Genomic DNA, 20,625 nt, shown 5'->3' with positions numbered 1-20,625 from the left:
ATAGATTTTTCTATACCGGCATTCGAGATTAGGAACCCCATCATGCCGGTTTACAAATAACAAGAGGGTGTGCACAAAAAACAGAACATAAACAAGTGCAAAGAAATAAAAGTTACATTACAACAGTTATCTGGCCTGCTGTGGCTAGATAACTTGCCACTTAACCGGGCATCTTCAAAAGGTATCCAGTTCAATAGTGCTGTGTGGACCAAAACCAACAACAAAAAGATGTGAACAGGACTGCAGCGTGATCTCCTCCCTTCCTCTCACCCCCCCAAACCCCTCCTAAATTAGCAACCGTGTCCCGTTCCACAGATTGTGCACCACCCCCCCCTGTCCTGGTTCTGTAAATATATTTAAAGTATGGCTGCCCACCCTCAGTGCCAGACCCCCCCCCCCTCCCCCCAGGAACATAAAACTTACTGCTCCCGGTACTGCTGTCAGACGAAGCGCTGGATGTGTCTTATGCCTCCTGCTCTGGAAGGGTAAATGTGAGGTTTACCCGATGTAGCGCTGCCTTCTGACTGAAGCAGCACAGGAGCACCAGCAGCGGTAAGTGCTCCTCTCTCAGCGGGGGTTAATTGTTATTGGAGGGATGTGGAGGGAGCCTTATTTTAAATATATTTAGAGAACTGGGACAGCATGGGTGTGTATGTGTGTGTGTGTGTGTGTGTGTGTGTGTGTGTGTGGTGCCTGATCTGTAAAATGGGACATTATTGCTCATTTAGGAGGGGTGGGGGTAGGTGATTTAGCCGATAGGGCTTTATTGGAAATTTTGAGAGGAAGGGAGGAGGTCAGGTTGCAGGCCCATTGGCATCTTTTCTTTTCTTTTTTTATGGTCTAACAGTGCGCTTAATCGGATATCATTTGATGATATATATGCCCCACATTATGCACAAATGTGTGGCTCTGCCTCTCTGTCTCCGTGCCTCCAGTTTTTGTGTGTATGTGTTTGTGTTCACATGCATATATGAGGGTTTGCATGTGTGTGTGCATACGACTTGATGAATTTGTGCATATTCCTGTATACCAAAGTGCATATACTGTGAGTGGTCAGCTACCGAGACCTGAATAAGCAGAGTATGTCCACTCTTCACATTTGCTTAGAATGCTCCTTAAAAAAAAAAAAGTCTTTCCTGGCTGAGTAAGAGTCATCCAACACCAGCTTTCAAGCAGAAGATATTTTTGCTTTCAATAATACAACAGCCCTGTGCATAAATGAAACCGCCAGCTCTGTCTGGAGCTTAATTATAGTCAGCAGCTGGCTGCTTTTGATGTGCCAGCCCAGGATCCATTGTGAAGTCTCAGCTAGGCTGAGCTGCACAGAGCTGCTTAGACCTGCCCTTTTATTGATCCCATGTCCAGTCAGGTTTTCAGGATATATGGGCAATGCATTATGAATGAGATATCTTTGCATACATTGGCCCAATATTCATTAGCTGATGAGTAATGCACCAAACTTGCATCACAGGCATTGCAATACAATAAATGACATCATTACGTTTTCACACTCAAGGCAAAAGAAGTGGAATTAGTAAAGCCATAAGAAACCACAGCAGAAAGGAGGTCTTTCCAACTGGCCAGGTTAGGCTCAGGTCCTCAGAAGAGGAATATTCAGATTCCCAAGCGAAGAAGGCTTTGATCCCTGGGAAAGGAAAGCTCTGATCTCTAGGTGAGGGTGCAGTTGTAATCCCCACCCCCAAAAACCCCCACCCCCCCCCAAAAAAAAAAAAGCTACTAGGATAGCATCAACAGTGCCCTCCACCTTCCACTCCAGAAAAGGAAGCAAGTTCAAAAAGGTTCCAGGTCAGTGACTTGGCATAACCTGGCAGGAGATCATCCCCATGAGGAAGGCTTTGATCACCTGGTTGGGAAGGTTCTGATCTCTGGGGGAGAAAAGCTCATATTGAGAGATAAAAAAAAGGTCTCTGATCCACAGAAGATGGAGACTGCCTGAAAGGCATTACTGAATGCCTGGAATCTTCTTTTCCCCTGAAGGGAACTAGAAACCCAATGAGAAGGAAATAGCCGGTTAGATGGAGTATGAGCAAAGAGAATTCCTAATCCCGGCGTGCACAGGAGAGAGTCGCAGACTGATCCCAATCCCACAGGACACAGGAGGGAGCTTCAGACCTGTCCCAGTTATACAGGACTTACACAGGATTCATAGGCCTGTCTCAAGCCCACAAGACACAGGAGGGAGTCACAAACCGGTTCTGGTCTTATAGGACACAGGAGGTTTTCACAGCTCGTAAGTATTTTCCAGTCTCATACAACATGAGAAGGTAGTAACAGACTTGTTCCAAACGTACAGACCATTGGAGAAAATTGACTTTTCTCCATGCCACAGCATAGGGGATAGAGGGACAGGTTTGTCTCATTCTCACAAGACAGAGTCACAGGCCTGTCACAATCTCAAAGGACATCCTCAAGCATCTTTAGTGTGTTAATGTAATGTCAGACCCCATGACTCACTGAATGTGCTGCTGTGACCTTAGTGCCCATGGGCTCACTCAATGTGCAGATGTGACCTCATCCTAAGGACTGACTCAATATACAGATGTAACTTCAACCTACTTGGGAGTCACTGTAGGTGCAGATGTGACATTAGATCCACTGGGAATTGCTGAATTAAATGAATGTGAAAATGTGACCTCAAACTCCAGGGTTTCACTGAATGGGGAGATGTTACCTCAAACCCTCTGGAAACCACTGAATGTGCAGATGTGACCTCTGACCCCAGCAACTTACCAAATGGATAGTTGTGACTTCAGCCTCCAGAGAGTCACTGAATGTGGCAATGTCAATGTGATCACATAACCCAGGGACTCACTGAATGTGAAGCTAGCCTGGAAGCCCTGGGCTTGGACTGACTCATCACTGTGGAAGTGGACAAGCAGAGAGCTTGTTGTGGTGGCGAAGGTCTGAGGAGAGATTCTGTCACAGAACCTTCTCTGCTTGGCAGATCCTGGTCTCCTACCATCATGAAAAGTCAGGTAGTCATAAACACACCCAGCGGCTGCCTCCAAGTGAAAGTGATTAATACTCAGTGAGATGTAAAAATAAAAAAAAGAGATTCAAGCAAACCAATACATTTGCCTTAACACCATAGTGAAGGTGAAATATGCTTAGAAAGGTGGACACAAGAACCTGGCAAGTACCCAAACACCAAGAAGCTCCCATGCTACTGATGCAATTAATAGCAGTGGCTATTCCCTAAGTATAATTGATTAATAGCAGTTAATGGACTTCTCCTGCAAGAACTTATCCAAACCTCTTTTGAACCCAACTACACTAACTGCACTAACCACATCCTCTGGCAACAAATTCCAGAGCTTTATTGTGCGTTGAGTGAAAAAGAATTTTCTCCGATTAGTCTTAAATGTGCCACATGCTAACTTCATGGAATGCCCCCTGGTCCTTCTATTATCTAAAAGTGTAAATAACCGATTCACATCTACTCGTTCAAGCCCTCTCATGATCTTAAAGACCACTATCTTAAAGACCTCTATCACATCCCAGGATACTGAGTTCCCTCAGTATCCTGGGATGTTCCTCATCTGGCCCCATGGCTTTGTCTACATTCAGTTTTCCCAATTCTTCTGTAAATGGAGTTTTATCCACCCCACTCCCAGCTACAGTCTTGTCAACCAGCACTGGTCCCTCTCAAGGGTCGTCTTTAGTGAACACCTCAGATTATTATGTCCAGTTTAGGAAGAAAGGGACCACCTGACTTCATGGTCCCATGTTCCTCTGTTTCAAAGCTTTTTTTTTAGGGCAATTTTCCAAGGCATTGATGTGACTAAAGCATACAGAAAGAGGCAGTACGGGGTAGAGTTAGGGCAGGATCAGGATTTACGTGCATTCTTTTTTAAGTTTCAAAAAGTCTCTGCATAAAATGTGCAAGAAAAAAGTCCCCTACATAAAAAAACATGTGTGAGTTTTTGCACTGAATTTTTCCGATTCTCTTTTCATAGGGAACTTTTTCGCTTTGCAGTAGTCTTTAGGCAAAAATGCACCCATTCCCCTTACAGCCCTAAAACTGCCCCCCTTTTAGGCATTCTTGCATAAAGCAGAGGGAGAACACCTGACCAGGAGATCATGTCCGTCCATCTGTCTGTGGCCTCAAATCACAAGTGGTAGGGCGTTGCACTCTGGCAGGAGTTGAGAGCATGGTAGTTGCAATATCTGAGTTTCACACTGGTCATTCAGACACTGCTGGGTCCAGGAGAATGCCCCTCCCACACCTGTGTACTATTGGTGGGAGCACACCTTCTTGGTGTCTTGGACAGCTGTTGCTCTGCTGCTGATGTCTATAAACAAGTTTCATAAAGCTTGAATGGAAAACTCCAGCGTGAGAGTCCAAAATAGGATCCCCCATTGACTTTAATGGGAACAAATAAAACAAATTAGTTTCTGATGATCAGCCAAACCAAATGAAACAGGAAACCAAACTTTTTTCCCTACTACTCAATGATGTAATATATCCCCATATCTTATATGCATGTGGAATTTTTCCATTTTTTCTTTAAAATGTCCAGTGTAGTTAGAAAAAAAAGATTCAATAGGAGGAAATTAGACTCAGAAGTAATATTTCTTCATGGAAAAGGAAGTGGATGCATGGAATACCTTCCCAATAAAAATGGTGGAGGGAAAAACAGTAACAGAAGGGAAGGTGAATAGAGAATAAAACAGAAAATATTATATTGCCTCTATGTCACGTGATGGTGTGATTGCATCTTGAGTAGTGTGTGCAGATATGGTCACCCCCAACTCAAGAAAGCATAGCAGAACTAGAAAAGGTGCAGAGGACAGTGACAAAAATGATGGTGGAACATCTCTCCTATGATGAGAGGTTACACAGGCGAGGGCTCTTCAGCTTGGAAAAGAGACGGCTGAGAGGAGGACATGATAGAAGTTTATGAAATCACGAGTGGAGTGGAACAAGTAAACAAAGGACGGTTATTTACCCTTTCATATAATACTACAAAAAGGGGGCATTCCATGAAACTAACAGCCAGCAGATTAAAAAAAAATCATACTTTTCCCTCAGTGCTTTTTCACCGCGTGCACTATCAAACTGTGGAATCTGTTGCCAGAGGATATGATCAAGGCAACTGACCTAGCAGGGTTTAAAAAGAGGTTTGGATAAGTTCCTGGAGGAGAAATCCATAACATATTATTAGCCAGGCAGACTAAAGAAAGCTATTGCTGTCTCTGGGAGTGAGTAACAGGAATTAGATCTACTTAATGGGATCTGCCAGGTACTTGCGAACTGGATTGGCCACTGACGTAGACAGGATGCTGGGCTTGATGGACCTTGGTCTGACCAAGCCTGACAATTCCTATGTTCTCATGTTTATGTTCTTATGTTCTCCAATACATAATGCACAATCACCCACCTCCTCCTTTCCCTGTATCCTGCACCATCAGTATCTGCCCTCTCATTTTACATATACGGAGACATCCATACATTCCCTCTCTCTTTATGTCCTGTACCATCAGTACCCACCTTTCTCTCCCCTCACACTGCAACATCTGTACCTTACCCCTTTATCTCTCTACTATGCACCATCAGAAGCTACTCCCTCCTTCCACATAATCTGTGCCACCAGTACCTACCAGCTCCTGTCCCATAAACTGAAACATCAGCATCTACCCCATCTCCATATTATGCACCATTGGTACCTACCCCTCCCACATATACTGCATCAGCAGTATTTACCCTCTACTTCCTTCCCTCCCCATAAGCTGTAACATCAATATTAACAATTTAACTCTTTCCAGCATCAAGTCCTACTATCAATGACCCCTTAGAGCTCTGAACATCCCACTCTGCTTTAGAATGACATTCCTTTTCTGATACCAGAGTGAGATTTCTGGCTTGAATTATTAAGCTTTGTTTCCTTCATAGACATGGAATAAGAAAAAAGCCCTAATAAATCATGCCCTTAGTTCACTCCTGAGTGTTTCCCCCTCTCATGTTTTACATCACCTTTGGGATCTGAATCCTGCTACAGAGGCATCTCATCTCTTGAAATGAAAAGGTAATTTAATCTCCATATGATCAATGGCTCCCAAGCCCCTAACACTCCCCTAGCACTTGCCCTCACCTCCTGCTCTCATGCTGTCAAGAATAATATGATGCCTGGAATTAGGTAACCTTAGGATGGTTCAAAGCTTTCCTGGGTAATAAGATAATCACCTAGAATCCAGTGAACTCAGATTTAAGAACTGAGACAGCCACTGATGTCACACATCTTCTATTTTTCTCCCACCCCTGGCATCCTTCCTCAAAGGGCACCCAGTTTAATAAGAATTTGACTGAAAGCCATCTTCTTAAAGCAGCAGTACCAGCTGATTCTTACACACATCAGGTCATTCTATTGTTTTTATGTCCTAGTGCAAATTTCAGAATAAACTGTCATCTTTCCATTGTATTTAGAATGTTAATCTTATTTGTAACAAACTCTGTTTTGGGGCAGTCAACACGATATTCCCATTCTATCTTCTGGATTCTACTGGGATATTACAGGGGGTCATTTTATGTTGAGTTTCCAATTGGCTAGTATTTGCTCAGCCTGGCCAGTTTTATTAAGAAAGGCTGGTGGCCGGCAGGACCTTTACACTGGCAATACAATAGGACAGCAATTTGCCTACTGCAGGACTGTCCAGACTTTGAGTCGGGACCCCATATGGGGTCACAAAACTTTCAGTTGAGGTCACAAGTGACCCAGACGGCAACACTTTACAGGTCCCAGCAGCATTAAGTAGTGGAAGTCAGTGTGAGACCTGTGAGCCATACATAGTAGGGGTATGAGGGTTGGATCAGGTGGACAGGAATTGACTGTGAAGGGTGAGGGGGTGGGAAATGAAAGAAAACTGACTGGGGGGTGTGAGAGAAGAGATGGGGGGAAGGCTGGGAGGTGAGCGAGAGGGAATAAGGGATGGCGTAAGGGGGAATAGGGAGACAGAGGAGCAATTGGAGGCTACAAGAAGGGCTTGGGGTGAGAAAGGATCATCTAGGCGAATGTGAAAAGGGCTAGAGGGAGTGATAGGATCTGTAGAATCAGGTGGAGGTTAAGAAAGGAGGTTTTCTGGACAGGGTGGAGGCTGAGAGCGGGTATCAGAAAGGAGAGTGAAAGTGGAGTGATTGTTGGAGGGAGGCTGCACCTCTGCTAATTTGTTTTGGTCATTGCATTCATGTGAATTTTCAGGTACTAAAATCATGGAATTTGTTGCCAGAGGATGTGGTTAAAGCAGTTAGTGTAGCTGGGTTCAAAAAAGGTTTGGATAAGTTCTTGGAGAAGTCCATTAACTGCTATTAATCAAGTTTACTTAGGGAATAGCCACTGCTATTAATTGCATCAGTAGCATGGGATCTTCTTGGTGTTTGGGTACTTGCCAGGTTCTTGTGGTCTGGTTTGGCCTCTGTTGGAAACAGGATGCTGGGCTTGATGGACCCTTGGTCTGACCCAGCATGGCAATTTCTTATATTCTTAAGTTCTTAATTCTGCACTACTGTGGAGTGCAGAATTTGCACAGAATATCCCCTGCACAGAATTGCCAAATTCTGTATAGAAAATGGCAGAGGAGACTCTGGCATGCTACGAATGGCACGTGTTCCATTCACGGTGAAGATGAAGGCCCCGGTGAGAGTGAGTGTGTGTAGAGAGGTGTGTGGGAGAGAGAGGAGGGGAGAGAGGAGGGGAGGGGGTGTGAGAGAAAGGAGAGGGGAGGGAGGGTTAGAGAGAGAAAGGGAGGGGTAGGGGGAGGAGGTGTGAGAGAATGACAGCAGCGAGGGTGGGAGAGCATGGGTGTGAGAGAGTGCAGGGGAAGTGAGAGAGCAGGAGTGCGGAGGGGAGGGTGTGTGTGTGTGAGAGAGAGAGAGCAGGGGAGGTGAGAGATACTGAGGGGGAACGAGGAGGGTGTGAGAGAGAACCGGGGGGGGGGGGGGGGGGGGGGGGGTGTGAGAGAGCAAGGTGGTGCTTGAGTGTGGGTGCCAGAGAGAGGGAGCCTATATAAGTAGATTGTGAAGGGATTGTGTATGTGTGAGAGAGAGCCTGTGTGAAGGGGTGTGTGACAGAGAGACATAGGTAGCCTGTGTGAGGGTGTATATGTGAGAGAGAAAGGGAGCTTGTATGGGTGTGTATGCAAGAGAGAGGGACCCTGTATAAAGGGATGTGTGTGTGCGCACGCGCGAGAGAGAGGGACTCTTATATGAGGGGATGTGTGTGTGTGTGAGAGAGTGAGGGATTATGTATGAGGGTGTGTGTATGTGCACTAGAGAGAGGGAGCATGTGTGAGAGAACGAGGGACAGAGGGAACCTGTGTGAGGGGCAGTACTGAGAACAGGGTCAAACTCCGAGAGTGGCGATAGAGTGGAAGGGGTTGAGCCTAGAGGTGGAAGGGAGAGATACTGGCAGGTGGAGGAGTTGGGGCCTGAGTGGGCACAATGGCCAGGGGAGTAGGGAGAGAGAGTGGAAGGGACACTCTTACAGAGAATTTCTAGGACAATTCTGCTCAGAATATTTAAAATTCTGCATCTTTAAATAATATTTTTTCTGTATTAATTTAAAATGTAATTATTTAAAGACTGTCATGTAAATTATGTTATGTTGACCAATATAAAGCATGCAGAATTGTACTTTTTTTGTGTGCAGGATTCCCCCAGGAGTAATCTATGCCCCGCCCCGGGCTGTGAATGCTATTTCAGCAGCACCCCCTGGCCCAGATTGAACTCCATTTTAAAGCAATATTAATTTTGAGTTTGAGGTGGCCGTGCCTGTCAGTCTGTCTGGCACAGGAGTTGACCATGGTGCTGAACAGCCGCGGATGAGGTGGAAATGGGTCGGATGGGTGAGAATCAAGCTGACGATTGGGGGTGGAAGAGTACATGAAACCTGAGATAATACATCCCGGAGTTAGGGAGTTTAATTTAAAAAAGCTGGGAGGCTGGAAATTCCTTACAGCGTCTGGAAGGAATATTTCTGTATCTAAAGTGAACGTGTGAGAGGGCCCGATGACACAATCCACTTCTTTATATGTTTTGGGTGAGGGAAAGGGCAGTTTAAAAAAAAAAAGAAAAGGGGGGACTTTTTGGTCCCGTCCCCCGCCTCCTCCCCGGGTCCATTAATAGGTATCACAACATCATGCAAAGGATTAAATCTCTGGAAACAAATGCTCTCATAAGAAGGGTGACTGCCTAAAAATAAAGACATCAATGAGGCATAAAATGGAGACAAATCTTCGCTCTCAGTTTCCATAGCAACAGCAGGCTTCAGGTGGACTTAGCACGTGACAGGGCCACGCTCATTCTTGTAGTGCATCTTCCCTTTGCCCCCGTTTCTGCAAGTCCTATTTCCGCCCCTCACAAACATGGCGACGGTAACAACACTCAGCAGAATTGAGTATAGGGCACGTGGTTCTGTGCTCCTCGGGCGCTTTGTTAACATCCTTAGATTCGGCACATGGGAGATTACAACTGAGAAATAATTAGACCGAATGAGCAGAAAAACCGGCAATGAGTAGTCGAGAGCAGCCGTTCCACCGCCGTATTATTGTTTCTCAGGTCGCAGGGAGCACGAACAGCTATCGATCTTTCCAATTCTATAGCGTAGAATGAGCTCCCGTCGGATCGGGCGCTAGATTTACTCAAAGCCCGGCTGGAGAAGATGGCGTCGGTGTGGGACGAAGCAGAGGTGTGGAAGGAAAATAAAGGAAAACCGGAGCGAGTGATAGAATAAGGGAATTCTGGGAGGTGGTGTTAAACTGTTAGAAATTATAAGGCGGGTAGACGACTGAGCTGGGGGTGGGGGAAAGAGAAACAGTAAGGAATCGGAGGGAGAGTGGCAGAAAATGACTTGTAAGGAGCTCTCTCCTTCCCGAATCCCTGGGTCTGATCGTTTCGTTTAGTTGTCTATGCTCGAGCGTTTGTCCACATGGCCCCGACTAAGTAACTGTGCGGAGTATCTGCTTTTATTCGCGTTAATAGATCACGTGTGCAGTAATTCGAGATTCTGTGTCTGTTGCTTCTTTTAAAAGGATCTACCTTGTAATTGCATTATGTGTATTAGCTATACTGGTCGGGGCAGGAATTCTGTAAGAACGGTCGCTGCCTTCCAGCATGATCGGTGCTTTCCACAAATGAAATAATTTATGCGAGACGTTTTCTTCCTTTAGCAGGATGGAATTGGGGAGGAGGTACTGAAGATGTCCACGGAAGAGATCATCCAGCGTACACGCCTGCTGGACAGTGAGATCAAGGTGCGTGAGGAATCATCTAGGCCGTGCTACAAAAAAAGTGTCTGCGGGTTAGGTGGCTCTACAGAACTATTGTTTTTACTATGAAATGTATTAGAATCAAGTAATTGGTAGTTGGGAAGTTGCAAAAGTGTGCTGGATTTGCTATGGATCATGGGTTGGGTTTAAGAGATTATCACTATTGTTGGAAATGTTTTCTGAACTATATTTCATAAGATAATTGTGTGGAATTGGGACTTGCTAAGGCCATCAGCATGTTCAAACTTTCTTGGAGCAAAAGAGAAGAGGTGTTTGTGTTTTATTATTTTATTGTACTTAGCTTTGATTTGTGGAGGAGGTGTGGTAGTATGGCCTGTAGTGGTCTGTGAAGTGAGAAGACAAAGCCCACCAAATGGCCCCATCTTTGCATATATTAGTGTGGCGTTTTGATATATATCTTATGTCTCATGTGTATTTGGTTATTCCCATGTGTGCCTCATGTATGTAATGCATAAATGAGTGGCTTTATGAAGGATTGGGGGCTTATTATCTGGTACAGTCCCTGATATACAACAGATATGGTATAGTTTTACAGTGAAGGAACCAATTTATCAATTGATCAACTGAAAAAAATCTGTTAGCCATCTTTAAAGACATGCAAGGCCAGCACATGATATTTTTCACATGCATTTACATATGAAAAGCTGGTAAGGAAGCTACAAAGTAATGTTTACTGAAACTACACAACCCGTTCATTCTTTGCAAAACCTTGCAGGAAACCTGAAAACAATGTAAAATGGCTTTGAAAATAGCTTTCTTAAAAAGCTTTTTCTCTACATTAATTCCTCTCAACACACATTATTTTAATGGAAAGATTAAAGCAAGACCAAGCAGATTCATTTTTTTTTTTTAAATAACAAAACACCACAAGCAATTTTTTATATAAATGTTGATTTCTTTCATTTCTTTATTTCCTACTCCCAGTTAAGGCATCCTTGTTATAATGTAACTTTTATGCTCCTTTAAATTGTCTCTTGTTGATTGGTTAGTTATATTTACTGCTTAGTTCAATGTAAACCGAGTTGATTTGATTTGTATCAAGAAAGTCTGTATATAAAAGCCTTTAATAAATAAATAAATAAATTTCATTAATCCTCAGTTCAAGCCCATATGCTAATAAAGGCTCATGGTTTCCCAGCTGCAGTGATGACCACCTGGCTTTGAATGTCCAGCCATCCAGGGAGCTTGTGCTTGGGAGATGCTAGTGGGGAGCACACATAGAAAAGTGTCAGCTAACATAAGTGCTAAAATTAGAACAAAAAGGGCCGACCATTATCTACAGTGTAGATAATGTACCTCAGCTCCTCAGGAGAGTTAATGGCACACATTTATTCTCTGTAGGGGCAGCCTTTTGCCATTATTTATCTTCTCTGTAACATGTTCCTCTGTAACTTGTGTTTTAGATCATGAAGAGTGAGGTCTTACGAGTGACCCATGAGTTGCAGGCCATGAAAGATAAGATCAAAGAGAACAGTGAGAAGATTAAAGTGAACAAAACTCTCCCTTATCTAGTTTCCAATGTCATTGAGGTGAGCTCATTCTTTCCTCCCAGCTATACTCGACAGGCCCAAATGAATAGCAGTGAAATGGTTCTAGGCAATATGTGATATTGAGGCGAGATGCTTGTGAAGGCTTAGCAGGTAGGTATGGCATGGAGGGGGTTAATGGGTACTTATAGCTCCGAGAAGGTGTATGGTGCAGTGGTGTATTAGAGCCAGTAAGAAAATGGGGAAGTATTTTATTAAATTTCTTGCAAAATTTCTCAGAAATTCGTTTGTAGGAGGTTGGTCTTGAGTGGACAGACTTTCTTGCAACTTCTTCGATTACTTGTAGGGGTCAGTTACTCAGACTTGCATTCAAGGGGAGGAGGAATAGCCTAGTGGTTAGAGCAGTGGACTACGAACCAGGAGACCAGGCCTCGAGTCCTGCTGTCGCTCCTTGTGACCTTGGGCAGGTCACTTTACCCTCCATTGCCTCAGGTACAAACTTAGATTGTGAGCCTTCTGGGGATAGGGAAATACCTACAGTACCTGAATGTAAACTGTGTGATATCTCAATTAAGATCTGTATATAAAAATAATAAATAAATAAATAAATTTTGCAGCTCCTGGATGTTGACCCAAATGACCAGGAGGAGGATGGTGCAAACATTGATCTGGACTCTCAGAGAAAAGGAAAGTGCGCTGTTATTAAAACTTCCACACGCCAGGTAAGAGGTTGCGTGGCAGGTGAGGTTCACAATATTTTTGTGCCTTGGAAGTTTTGCACGTCCCATGCCCGAGCTGTGCAGATCAGGGCTTCACCCATAGGACTACTCTGGCCTTGATCCCGGAGAAGTCTTTATTCTGAGCTGTCATTTCATTTTTATTAGATTCAGTGCCAGAAGCCCTGGGTTTCCAGTAGATTCATATTTTTGCCAAAACTGTCTAGCTTTTGAAAAAATATAAGTCCTTGCAGACATTAGAAGGCAGTGGACCACTTCCAAACTTTGTACAACACATACCTGGGCGAAGATTACTGCGAACGCTCCGCTTCTGTTCCTGAAGTTTGACAGGCAGGACCAGAATCGCAATCTTGGTCTGAATGCCAGGTTTCAGAAAATGTAATTTAGCAATTTCTGAGCCAGACAAGCATGCAACTCATTAATTGGTTCAATTTTCATAAACTTTCTGTACTTGCTTTACTCAGGGTACATTTTTGAGATGTAAAAAATATTAAGGATTTTTTTTTTTTTAAGAAATGTGGCTTTAAAGGATGTTGTGAAGGTTGGTATGAGGCAGGGAAAGAATAGGAATAGAAGAGATCTATTTAGTGCTTGGGATCCTGTCAGGTATGTGTGACTTGGCTTGGCCACTGTTGGAAACAGGATGCTGGGGAGCTGGATGGACCCCTGATCTTCTTCTGTTCTTATGCTAAGCTCTTGGCATGCTAGTGTTATATACACCATTCACAGGAAAGCCCTTCATCCCAGCCCCTCTCCTCTTCTGATCCTGGGGGTCTTCTGTGGTGCATGTAAACTGGTCCAAGGTCCCTCTTTCTTTGGGTGTGCTAATGCTCCAGCTCTTTCTCCTGCAGACATACTTCCTGCCTGTGATTGGATTGGTCGATGCAGAGAAACTGAAGCCAGGAGATCTTGTGGTGAGCTCTCAAGTCTTTTGTCTCTCTGGGGCTTTAAGTGGGGTCACCCTGAACAGACACAGAGATGGGGGCTTTTCAGAAGCTGCTTGGTGCCTATGGTCAAACTGGAAACATGAGAAAATGTTAGAAAACGGGTGCAAATTGTAAAGACAAACTGGGGGTGCAGAAGAGGGAGGAAAAACTCTTTTGACTTGTCTGCGAATTTATACTGGAAAAGAGAATCTCCCCATGCAAGTCTGGGGTTCTGAGCAGCACTCTGTCCATACTGGGCATTCCTTTGTATTAAGCTTTACGATTTACAAATGCAAAAAAAAAAAAAAAAAGATGATGATTTCGGCCCTGTCATTGGTTCCTGGTGTGTTCTTTTGGATCATTGACGTGATGGCCGGTTTGGTATTGGGCGCATACACAGTTGAAAGCATGGGAGAGGTCCTTTTTTTGTCGTAGTGGTTACTCTTCACTGCAGTACGATGGGAGGTTACTCTTTCAGAGGAAGGGTCAGGGTGGCATTTCACTGATCACTCTTGTGGTCTGTTTTCATGTCACTTTGGTTATCTTGATATGCCTCGCTGCTCGATGTCCTCATTCTGCGCCTTCACAGATGTTTCTCATTCCCCTTGCTGAGTGCCGTTTCGCTCTGTTGTGCCCGTAGGGTGTGAACAAGGACTCTTACCTAATTCTGGAGACTCTTCCTACAGAATACGATTCTCGAGTCAAAGCAATGGAAGTGGATGAGAGACCCACGGAGCAGTACAGTGACATTGGTGGGCTTGATAAGCAGATCCAAGAGTTAAGTACCCCTGATAGATGAAGAGGCACGAGCCATCCCCTCGTCTTACGGAAGAGGCTGTCTATGACTTGATTGCTGTTTTTCTGAGGAAGGTTAAATGCAGGATACCTGGAGGGCTGTATATCAAGGAAGTGAATATATACATTTACCCTCTGTTATAGTGAAGAAATGTAGATATAGTGGAGAGGAAGGATACAAGAGGGTATGTGAAATGGCCTTAATGATGGAGGAAGCGGGACGTAGGGGAAGGGGTGGGGGCTGCTGGGGTGTATCTATAAATAATTGGGTGTTTTTCTGCCTGTGTAGCTGGTGGAGGCAATTGTGCTGCCAATGAACCACAAGGAGAAGTTTGAGAATCTTGGCATCCAGCCCCCCAAAGGCGTCCTGATGTACGGCCCCCCGGGCACAGGGAAGACCCTGCTGGCCAGAGCCTGCGCTGCCCAGACAAAGGTGAGGATTCTGACCGGGCCGGGCTGCTGGGCTCCTAGCACCTGTAGCTATGCTGTGTGGATTCAGTTTGCCTCTCCTTCTTTCTCCTAAAGGCCACCTTCCTTAAACTGGCAGGCCCTCAGCTGGTGCAGATGTTCATTGGAGATGGGGCCAAATTGGTCCGTGATGCCTTTGCATTGGCTAAAGAAAAGGCTCCTTCCATCATCTTCATTGATGAACTGGATGCCATCGGAACGAAGAGGTGAGAGTTCATCCCCCCTTCAGCAGACAAAGACCTTCCCATTTATCCATCCCTCGGGGCCAGGCTTGCCCTGGATGACTCTGGAAGACGATTTCCTGCACTGTTTTGATTGATCAATGAATCGGATTTGATTCTACGTTTTGGTTGTCCCCCCGCAGGGTAGTGATGTTCATTTTGATCTTCAGGACACGTTCCAGGAGGAATATTTCAGAACATCCCAGTATCCCTTAGCTCTTTTCAGACTTCTGCCCTTTCTGTCACGTTGCTCTAGTGTTTACCATTCCTCTTGCAGGGGGTGCGCGTATTGATGCTCCGCTTTGATGCGGTGACCCCCCCCCCCCCACGCTGGGGTCAGTGACGCCTGGTGCTGGGATTCCCCCCTTGTATTAGTGTAAGCCCATCCCTCAGAGGAAAGAGTGAGCAGCCACCCGCTGCATCCTGAGAGTCTGAAATCTCTCGTTACTGTCCCCAGGGAATTGCTCTTTAAAATAGTAGTCATTTTGTCAAGCAAAGTCCTGAAATTACTGAACTACCTCAGGCCTTCGAGAAGGAAGTGATTTCTCTTCTCTCTGGCAGAGGAAGAGCTCCTTTCTATTACCAGCTGGTTTTGAAATCATTTCTCCTGACTTTGCTTGAGACCAAACGTTTACTAGCTGAACAGGAATGCTCCTTGAAAAGACATAGGGCCATTTGACTCAATCTTTTCTCAGGGTTGTTTTTAAATCATTTGGCAGTGTTAAAGTTAATGGGGGGTTATCCACAGAGTTCAAACTGAATAGCAGAACTAGGCAGGGCCACCCCCTTTCCATGGAACCGTTAGCCATGCTAGTTAGAGAAAATCAAAACATCGGAGAGGACAGACAGGAACATCAGTCAGTATTGTGTGCAAATAATGAAACTGAAGCTTGTTCCAGCGGATCTGAATGACCTCCTGCCTTGGAGAAGAGCTGATCTAGGAATTGAGGGAAGGCTGCCCAAATGTATCCGACATCTGGGAACATGACAGAGGCCCTAGTGCTGGGAGAATATTTAATTGATCCCTGGTTCATCCGTTTCCCCGGGAGGTAAAGGTGGGCTCATGAGCTCATTTGAGCACTTCAGGCAAACCGGATGTGTGAACAGAAGATAGGAAGGGGGGTTCCCAATGTCTCTGTGACTGCATCCTCCAACATACAATCAGTACAGCTTGAAGGGAAGTCAGACAGCACAAGGACACAGCTGGCCCTGTGTATTATACTCTTCATATCTTGCATCAATGTTCAGTGTCCCACACACAACTCTTGTTACAAAGCGTACAGTATATTTTTTGTGATGCTGTGAATCATATTTTTTTACATCCTTTTCTGCGCCTTGGCGAGTTTAACATCCGAGTCTGCAATGTACAGACTTATAATAGGACAGGAGGTGAGAAGCGTTAGGCCTGTCCGGTCTGCTCAGTTTGATTCTTGGAGTGGTGCCATAGACCAGGTGATCTCTGCCTTTCTCTTCACTTCTTGGCTACCCGGGATCCTCTGTGTTGATCCGGCGGTTTCTGGAATTCCATTACTGCTTTTGTCTTCCCCCCACCTCTGCTGGGAAGTCAGGCCATGCATCCACCACCTTCCCAGTAGGAAAAAAAATAAAAACATTTTCTGATGTTACTGCCAGGTCCTACCCCCATGGAGCATTTCTTCCTCTGAAAAAGATTTGCTTTGTGCACCTTTTGAGGTGTTTGAATGCCTTTCTCGCATCCCCTAGGGTGTACATAGTTAGGTCCACCTCTGCTGGCACTTTTGGCTAGTTCAGCATCTGGGCTGGCCGTCTTCACCGGCCTGATGTGTGCATTTGGTGAGGACGGGTTTAGTCACATAGCTGTCTTTTCCTCTAGGTTTGACAGTGAAAAGGCTGGCGATAGAGAGGTGCAGAGGACCATGCTGGAGCTTTTAAACCAACTGGATGGCTTTCAGCCGAACACCCAAGTCAAGGTAACACTCAGTTTGTGAGCTGGCATTACCCTGAGCACTCTGGCCACCTTGGTTGCCTTATTTGCTGTTGTTGGCATTTATTAGATGGAATTATTGGTTTTATTTAAAGACTTTGCATGTGTGTGTATTTGTATAAATAAAAGAAAATTATAAGGGTAATTTTAGAACCGTCCTACTTTGAAAATTAGCAGGACCACGTGTCCCTTAGTGCAGCATAAGAATACAGAGTGCAGGCCTAAATGCCCACGCAAACCTTTAAAAATCAAAAGTACGTGTGTAAATAAGTGCACCCCCGCCCCTAGGATCGCCTCTGCAGTATGCGTAAAAGGACACACAAAACTGAGCCAATGCTTCTGAAAATGACCCCCCGTGTGCATAAATAATTCGGTTCACGAGCTTCGATCCTGCGACGGAAGATCAGCCCGGTCTTTAGGGAGGACAGGAAGGAAAGTGGGCGGAAGCAGAGCGGCTGTGCCAGAGAATGCTAGGGGTTTCTGTAAGGTCCCCGTGCCCATCCCATCGTCTCTCATCCTATTGTCCATTCTCAGGTGATTGCTGCCACAAATCGGGTGGATATTCTGGATCCTGCCCTGCTCCGGTCTGGGCGACTGGATCGGAAGATTGAATTCCCAATGCCTAACGAGGAGGCCAGAGCTCGAATTATGCAGATCCATTCCAGGAAAATGAATGTCAGGTATAAAGAGGGAGCAAAATCTCTTTAACGTTTATCGTAAATGCTGCAGCCCCATCCAGCGCGCACAGCGCAGGCTAGAGCCCTGGCAGCGAATGTGACAGTGCCCCAAGAGATTCTGCAGCTCGGGCCTGTTACCTTGAACCCTGTGCAGGCACCCGACAGGTGCATTCAGCATTCTTCTCTTTTTTTTTTTTTTACAGTCCTGATGTAAACTATGAAGAACTTGCCCGTTGTACAGATGACTTTAATGGGGCCCAGTGTAAAGCAGTATGTGTTGAAGCAGTAAGTACCCTGCGATTGTCCTCAAAATATGCGTGCGCCATCAGGAATGGGGTTTTGGTGGGTCAGCTGCTCCTTATTCTAGTATTTAGTCACAGTTTACGACGTCGAGGAAGTCCAGGGGCCTGCAGAGAGAGGAGTGGGATCTGGGAGCACTAGGGCAATGTAACTGTGAGGGGGGATGTTTAATAGAAGTAACTTAAGCTGAGTGGATGCTATTCCTCTCGTAATGGATCTGGACGTGCTACGCCAGTCAGGGTGTAGTTCTCCTTTTAGATGTGTGAGACCCAGCTGCTTGCTTCTCTGCTTGCTGCAGGGGATGATTGCGCTCCGCAGGGGAGCCACGGAGCTTACGCACGAAGATTACATGGAAGGAATCCTGGAGGTTCAAGCCAAGAAGAAGGCCAACCTGCAGTACTACGCGTAAAGAGCAGGAGCGTGTGTGCGGTGGGGCACCCGAGGAGGGAGGGAGGGCGGCTGCTCCGGACTGGACTATAAACTTCTGTTGCTCAAGTTCCCAAAGGAAATTTAAAATGTCCCCAGCTTTGGTTGGGGGGGGGGGGGGGAGTTAAAATGCAGCCTTGGGGTGAGTGGAATTCCAGAGCAGTTACTTCCTGATTTTTTTAGAAGGAAGATGAAGAGGTGATAGGGTAGAGGAAAAGGCTCCCTGCGCTCTCCCAGCTCTGGTTACCCATGGTGCACGAGTTCTGCCGTTTTGAATATAATTCCAACTCGGGAAATAAAAAAAAAAAAAAATGGTTTGGCTAAAACGAGTGCCTGTATCTGAAAATGTGATGTATTTAGGGGAGATCAATTAAAAAGGCATGTGTGACTTCTGTCCGTACCGCATAACTCTGTTTAGGTAGCTGGGCACGGATTCCCATTCACCCACGGCCTTCCTTTCATCACAGCCTGCACTGTGAGAGGCCAGCGGCCTTCCCTCAACACTTTGATCAGATCGTCGATGGTCCAGGTCACGACATCTAGCACACGCTGTCCCTGTACCATTTGCTCGGGACCCAAGATTGTTACTGAAAACGTCTTATGTGAAGAACAAGGAATGCGTTTGGCTGGTGCCTTCCTCTCAGCAGTATGGGAGTAATTTTCCAAAGGATTTACCTGTCTAAAAGCAGCCGACCTTGCAGCAATTTTCAAAAGCCCATTTCTGCACTAACGCATGAAAAAACCTATTGACAATTGAATAGCATCTGGTGTAGCAATTTCCATAAGCCCACTTACACATATAAAATCCCCTTTTAAGTGAGTAATTCCTTTGGAAAATTACTCTCTACTTGTATAGCATGAGTAAGGAGGACAATAACACAGCCTGATAACTTATTACTCTCGCAATACCTATTATAAAAAAACCAAACCAAAAACCCTGAGAAATAAAATAAAATAAATATATTACTGGCTTCAGAAGGAATGTCCTTAGCACAGATGTGTAACCCACAGCTAAAAATACTTTGCATGATGTTATGGTAGAAAAATCTTTCCTCTTGGTTCTTACTTCACTTCAAGCAAATTCCAGTGCCAGAAGTCTGTGTTCTTTACTACAATAATAATGGCAGAGGATGTAATAAAGGTAAGGGTATTGAAGGCACCAGAATGAAAAAATAGGTAGCAGTTTGGTGTTGTGCCCGGCGTCAGGGCTGTTAGAGTCCTAGCATCCGCTGAGAAGCCACAGCATGCTACCCTGGTTTGTGCAAAGATGTCCCCACCCAATACCTCAGCACCTGAACCAAAGGAGGTTAGGCCGTGCTGGGTTTCGTGTTAGGAGTCACCACCCAGGAAAAGGTCCTTGGAGTCCTCTGTGCACGGTGGCAGTCAGGAAAGCACACGTAATGTTAGGAATGGTGAATAACATGGAGAATGCCCTATTGCCTCTGTTTCAAGCCACGCTGCAACTGTACTTCCAATATTGTGTGTGCTTCTGGTCGCCCCCATCTCACTCCCGGGGAGAACAATGGCATTCTTCAGGCTCCCTGGCTAATAACCTGCCAAGGACTTTTCCTCCAGGAACTTGTCCAAACCTCTTTTAAACCCCTGCTATGTCAGTCGCCTTGACCACATCCTCTGGCAACAGATTCCACAGCTTGCTCGTGCGCTAAGTGAAAAAGTACTTTCTACAATGGTTTAAATCTGCTGGTTGTTTTAGTATTATTGGAAAGAATAAATAACCGTCCTTTATCGAGCCGTTCCTCCCCACTCGTGATTTTATAAGCTCCCATTGTGTCCCCTCCCAGCCGTCACTTTTCCAAGGTGAACAGCCCCAGCCTGCGTAGCCTCTCCGCAGAGGGCAGCCATTTCCTTTCTTTTATCAGTTGCCTTTTTCTAGCCTCTAGGTCTTGGGGATGTGCATTCGTTTCATTCGTTTCGTTTTCATGCTTGTATAGGAAACGAATGAAACGAATGCACATCCCTAGGTCTTTCGTGAGATGGGGGCGACCAGAAGCGCACACCATATGGGAAGTACAGTTGCAGCGTGGCTTGATGCAGAGGCATTAGTGCACGATCAAGCTGTGGAATCTGTTGCCAGAGGATGTGATCAAGGCGACCGACATAGTGGGATTTAAAAAGAGATTTGGACAAGTTCCTGGAGGAAAAAATCCATAGCATATTATTGGCCAGGGAGCCTAAAGAATGCTATTGTTCTCCCTGGGATCTGCTGAGTACTTGTGACCCTGATTTGGTGAATTCGGACCTTGACTGGTCCCAGGACGTGGCTCCAGGATGGACCTTGGTCTGACCCAGCACGGCACTTTTT

The 20,625-nt window shown here is 45.4% G+C and overlaps 1 protein-coding gene across 5 annotated transcripts; it reads left to right on the top strand.

Annotated features, from left to right (window-relative positions):
- The first annotated feature begins 533 nt into the window (after positions 1-533).
- Positions 534-18,694, top strand: LOC115079350 (26S proteasome regulatory subunit 6A). 5 transcript variants are annotated; one of them, XM_029582853.1, is made up of 12 exons: positions 534-552; positions 10,183-10,266; positions 11,706-11,831; positions 12,407-12,511; positions 13,378-13,440; positions 14,093-14,230; positions 14,537-14,680; positions 14,773-14,921; positions 16,789-16,885; positions 17,434-17,579; positions 17,780-17,861; positions 18,175-18,694. In XM_029582853.1, exons 2-12 carry the CDS (start codon positions 10,213-10,215, stop codon positions 18,283-18,285), a joined length of 1,215 nt encoding a protein of 404 aa, XP_029438713.1. In that variant the 5' UTR covers positions 534-552; positions 10,183-10,212; the 3' UTR covers positions 18,286-18,694. The 5 variants fall into 5 exon arrangements, with proteins under 5 accessions (XP_029438713.1, XP_029438712.1, XP_029438711.1 ...); XM_029582852.1 differs by lacking the exon at positions 534-552 and adding an exon at positions 9,364-9,387 and having other exon boundaries at positions 10,186-10,266; XM_029582851.1 differs by lacking the exon at positions 534-552 and adding an exon at positions 9,364-9,387.
- Positions 18,695-20,625: the final 1,931 nt, after the last annotated feature.

This window comes from Rhinatrema bivittatum, chromosome 17, assembly GCF_901001135.1.
Source record: "Rhinatrema bivittatum chromosome 17, aRhiBiv1.1, whole genome shotgun sequence".
NCBI lineage: Eukaryota > Metazoa > Chordata > Amphibia > Gymnophiona > Rhinatrematidae > Rhinatrema > Rhinatrema bivittatum.
Note: the sequence above shows the minus strand (reverse complement) of the source record. Positions and strands in the feature narration are given on the sequence as shown.

Excerpts from the sequence above, each read along its gene's own strand:
- LOC115079350 (XM_029582849.1), top strand. The coding sequence starts at position 9,675 with ATGGCGTCGGTGTGGGACGAAGCAGAG. Across the intron at positions 14,231-14,536 it reads TTGATAAGCAGATCCAAGAG|CTGGTGGAGGCAATTGTGCT; the intron begins TTAAGTACCCCT and ends CTGCCTGTGTAG. Across the intron at positions 16,886-17,433 it reads AGCCGAACACCCAAGTCAAG|GTGATTGCTGCCACAAATCG; the intron begins GTAACACTCAGT and ends GTCCATTCTCAG.